Here is a 3,680-nt window from a genome sequence, read left to right on the forward strand (position 1 = left end):
AAGCTACGGCCACCCGGGTCCGGGGGCCCGGGGAAGAGCCAGAGATGGAGTATGGGAGTCCTATGGGATCTTTAGGGCCAGACCCATGGTGCGAGCCCGCGGATGATGGGCAGCTGGTTTAGGGAAGGGGGCAATGCCCTTCCCCTCCCCGGGCTGCACCTCCAGCCAGCACCCAGCCTGCCTGAGTCACGTTCAGGCACCGGCGTGGGCAGATCCCCAGTAACAAGCTGTTTGCTAAACCAGTTCCTCCATCTGCCGCTCTCGTGCCTCCAGTCTCGAGGCACTGGGTCTGGGGGAATGCCACCGAGCGGCCCCAGCCCGCATCCTCTGCCCGCGGACCCCACCGGCATCTGGATGTTCCCGGCTGCCCAAATAGCCATGACCTCCCCGCTCCGTGTCCCTTAGGGGAGTCCCCCTGCCTCACAAGGATGCTCAAGCCAGGTCACCCATCGCTCCCCGGGTCTCTCAGCAAAGCAGGGATGATACCTGCTGCCCTCACCAAGACTATTTGTGTGTCATTAAATTACAGGTGCGTTTCGGGAGGCTCAGCCTTGTCATTTCATTGCAGCCCGCCTTCCTCTGCCGCAGTTTTAGTGCAGCAAAGGAGGAAGCACGTTGATTCCAGCTAAACCGGAGTGGGTGTGTGAATTATTTCAGTTGGATGGTAGGAAAACGTGTAGGTGAGTGCTTCCTCCTTTTAGATAAGTGTTACAGGATCTGTAATAACTGGGCCAAGATCTCAGGCTAATGTTTGACCTAGAAGTGGAGGCAAGCTTTCCAAATCACACAGCATGTTTGGAAACTCTTGACCGCAAAATGCACGAGGTGAACACCTCTCTTGTGTTCCAGCTTCCCGGCCCTTTCATGCTGAGTTGCTGAGCATCTTACATGCAGCCTAGCATAATTCAACCCATTGTATGGCGAGTTTACCCTGTGTTGTAAGAAGCATCACGTCTCTTCTCAGTAAGGTTCGGTGATACACAGCCGTTATTTTCTTATCTGCTCAAGCTTTGCCCCAGCAGTGGGGTTTTGGGGCTGAGTTACAGCTGTTGAAAGGCAGCGGTGCTCCTGTCTCCAAATGCACATGCAGCTCTTGGGCCCATCACACGTGCGTGTGGTTGCTGGGATAACATTTGGGGTTTCTGAGGGTGTCAGACCAGATTTGCCCTTTGTGGTCTCTTGGCAAAAGGGGAACAGGGCAAAAACCGTTCGGTGGTATCTCAGCCCCAGGCCCTTGGCCACAGCTGCCAACCCAAACACTGGTGAAAGCCCTGAAGGAGCCCGTCCCCTGGTGCCCGCTGTCCCAAGCCCACCCACGGGGTCTCAGCTGGTTCTGCCCCAAGGAAACCTTTAGAAAACCTATTACTAGAATTTAATTTTCCCACTGTGCTGAGACTGGGCTAAGAGAAGCGATGCCATCATCACAACAGCAAATGGGAGCAAAATCTGGTTTCTGGGTTGAAGCTCTATAGAGCAGTCACTGCAAAGCAGAAGCAGTCATCTTAAAGCAGCAATTGCTCCACTGGTTGAAAAGATTGACTGATATAATGTGAAAAAAAACCCTGCTGTGCCTCTTGCTGCCCCAGGAAGAATGTGCGAGGGCACAGGAAGCCAAAGGAAGGTGTTTCTCGAATGCTTGCGGGATCTTTCTGGGCAGCAATGGCACGCACCGACTGACGCTGCTGTTCTGCAATTGTGCTGCTCTGCTATTCCTTCATTCATGGTTTCACTTTGCAGTTTGCAGCAAGCGCAAAAATGTGGGTGTTCGATTCATGGCAAGTACAACATTGATTTCAGTTTGGAAAACAGCCTAAAGTGCCTCCTCGTGAAGCTAATTCTGGTATTGCATATACTCATAGTCCTGTGGCTTGCATTTTTATGAGCTACCTCTGAGGATCTGGGTTTCAGTATGCAGAGCCAGAAAGGATCTGTGTGTTCTTATGCTGACTAACCCACCTACGCTTCGTTTCTTATTTGCAAGCATCTCTTGCATGATTTGTGTTATCCCTGATGAAATGGCCTCATGTTCCTGAAAGTGAGTGTACTGGCACTTAGGCCATCGCTTAGCAAAGCGGGGTCAGCTGTCATAGCTGGCGTGGGGGTTGTACTAACGTTTGTAACCTCTGGTGCCTGGGTGCTGCCTTTTCATCTGGGAGTGGGTGCAGCGAACCTGCAAAGGTGGGGAAATCATTGCTCAGCCATTTTGTAGTCGGGGAATTCAAAGCCCAGGGAGCTGATGCTGTCAAGTGATGGTGATGCAGTAATGGAAGCTGGGAGTCGAGTGTAGGTCTCCTGACTCCCTGCCCGGTAAAGGGAGAACCAAGATCAATATTGAGACCAAAAATGTGGTCCAGAGGAACCCCATCAGCCCTTTTCTTGGGGCATGGCACCTAGTATGTGGATGATAAGGATCTGCTGTTTCATCAAGTAACTCCTGCTCCGTGCACAAGGAGATGTATGGACAAAGGGGGCAGGAGATGACCTTCTCAGCAGCATTTTTATGGAAAGGCCTTTATTGTCCCAACCCTTCCTCCCTTGTGCTGTTATGTCCCCACTTATGGATGGGGAAAGAGAAGCCGAGATAGTCTGCAGCCGTGTGGCCTTTTGAAGTCAGTTATCGCCTGGCAGGGAGAGCCTGAGGCTGTGGCTCACAGGTCTGTGCATCAGCCTCCCCCTCCTCTCCATCCTGCCATCCAGGCTATTAAGGAAGATGGTTTATCATTACATGATAAAACCTGATTTCCGGCCATGCTGTTGACTCACTCCGTGTCAGTCAGCAAATCGCTTCATTCCTTTCTGGCCCTCAGTTTCCCCATCAGTAAAACAGGATAACAACATGGCTCCATCCCTCCGGGCAGCTGAGCTGTTTCTTTGATTGCTGAATGGCTTCAGGTGCAGGAGCAGGACAGCCACAGGAGCTCTCCCTCCAGGGCAATCAGGGGTTTATTGCCTACCCGCTCTGTGCTGCTGCCCACAGTCACTTTGTTCGCTTTGGTGGTGGAAGAGGACGTGATCCCCTTCTCCTTGCTCTGGGAAGACTCCAGCGGATGCCACAGACAGGGAAGAATGAGGACTCGGATGCAATTTGGATTAGCTAAACATTAAGCTATGCCCAGGTGGAAATGAGCACCTGCAGCCCTGGAGCAGCATTCCTGAGGCACGGGTCACAGGACGTCCGAGTGCGTGAGTGGGGTCCGCTGGCACCGGGAGGGACCTGGGGCACGGGCCTGGAGCCAGCCCTCTGTCATGGCTGAGCTCCTTCGGTTCTGGTATGCCTGGAAAGACTGTTCTAAAAACTGCTAGTCTTTCCTAGCTAAAGTAGGTGAAATATTTATAAACCCATCCCCTAGAGGAGACCTTTTGCGTAAGCATCAACCGCTCTGACTTTAAAACATGCACAGGCGTGCACCCCCCAAGCCATCTTGTGTTTCCCATCCAGGGAAGGGGCAACTTTAATTGCATTTGTCTGGAACGGTTGCACCTATTTACGGGTACGGGGAGGCTGCGGGGAGGGCCAGCAGCAGAAAAAAAAGGGGGATTTCGGGGCTCCCTCGCTTGGCTGCGCTCTCCATTGCCTCGGGTTTGCTGCTGTGGCCCACGCAGCGAGGGGGCGACCCCGCTTTTGGCGAGAGGGTGCGAACCCCGCGGGGACACCGGGAGGGGTGCGGGGGGGTCGTGGT

The 3,680-nt window shown here is 53.3% G+C and overlaps 1 protein-coding gene across 1 annotated transcript in view; it reads left to right on the top strand.

Annotated features, from left to right (window-relative positions):
* The first annotated feature begins 2,023 nt into the window (after positions 1-2,023).
* Positions 2,024-3,680, top strand: part of MFSD4A (major facilitator superfamily domain containing 4A) — a 23,012-nt gene continuing 21,355 nt past the window's right edge. The window contains exon 1 of the mRNA XM_009647993.2: positions 2,024-2,035. Coding sequence (XP_009646288.1) covers positions 2,024-2,035 — 12 coding nt within the window. The remainder of the gene's footprint in view (positions 2,036-3,680) is intronic.

This window comes from Egretta garzetta, unplaced genomic scaffold (assembly GCF_000687185.1).
Source record: "Egretta garzetta isolate BGI_Z169 unplaced genomic scaffold, ASM68718v1 scaffold640, whole genome shotgun sequence".
Taxonomy (NCBI): Eukaryota; Metazoa; Chordata; class Aves; order Pelecaniformes; family Ardeidae; genus Egretta; species Egretta garzetta.